The following is a 275-nucleotide window of genomic DNA, read 5'->3' as shown; positions in this document are numbered from 1 at the left end:
CCTGTGATTTGCATTTTGTCAGTGTTTTCTATTTAAATTAAGGCTCATTTACAAGTTCAAGTAGTTTTTATTTGTTTCTTCCAGCCATTAAAGAATAGGATTTAAAATTTGGCTTATCTTACGCCTAGCTTAGTGAAAATAAAAATTTTCGAAGTAAGACTGACCTGGAAAGCGTGCCGATTGCCGAAGCGGCTGCGGTACGGCTTTCTGGCCCTGTAGGCAGGGCTGTTTGTGTCTTTGTTTGTTTTTTTTTTTTTTTTTAAAGGGGGGGGGTT

At 38.2% G+C, this 275-nt stretch overlaps 1 protein-coding gene across 1 annotated transcript in view; it reads left to right on the top strand.

Moving 5' to 3' along the window:
• LOC104168720 (pumilio homolog 1-like) overlaps nt 1-197 on the top strand; it is a gene marked incomplete at its 3' end in the record, with an annotated part of 34,885 nt that extends 34,688 nt beyond the window's left edge. The window contains exon 7 of the mRNA XM_009709405.1: nt 129-197. Within this exon, the coding sequence (XP_009707707.1) occupies nt 129-197 (69 nt within the window). The remainder of the gene's footprint in view (nt 1-128) is intronic.
• Between the last annotated feature and the right edge of the window lie 78 nt (nt 198-275).

This window comes from Cariama cristata, unplaced genomic scaffold, assembly GCF_000690535.1.
Source record: "Cariama cristata isolate BGI_N322 unplaced genomic scaffold, ASM69053v1 scaffold11351, whole genome shotgun sequence".
Lineage (NCBI taxonomy): Eukaryota > Metazoa > Chordata > Aves > Cariamiformes > Cariamidae > Cariama > Cariama cristata.
Note: the sequence above shows the minus strand (reverse complement) of the source record. Positions and strands in the feature narration are given on the sequence as shown.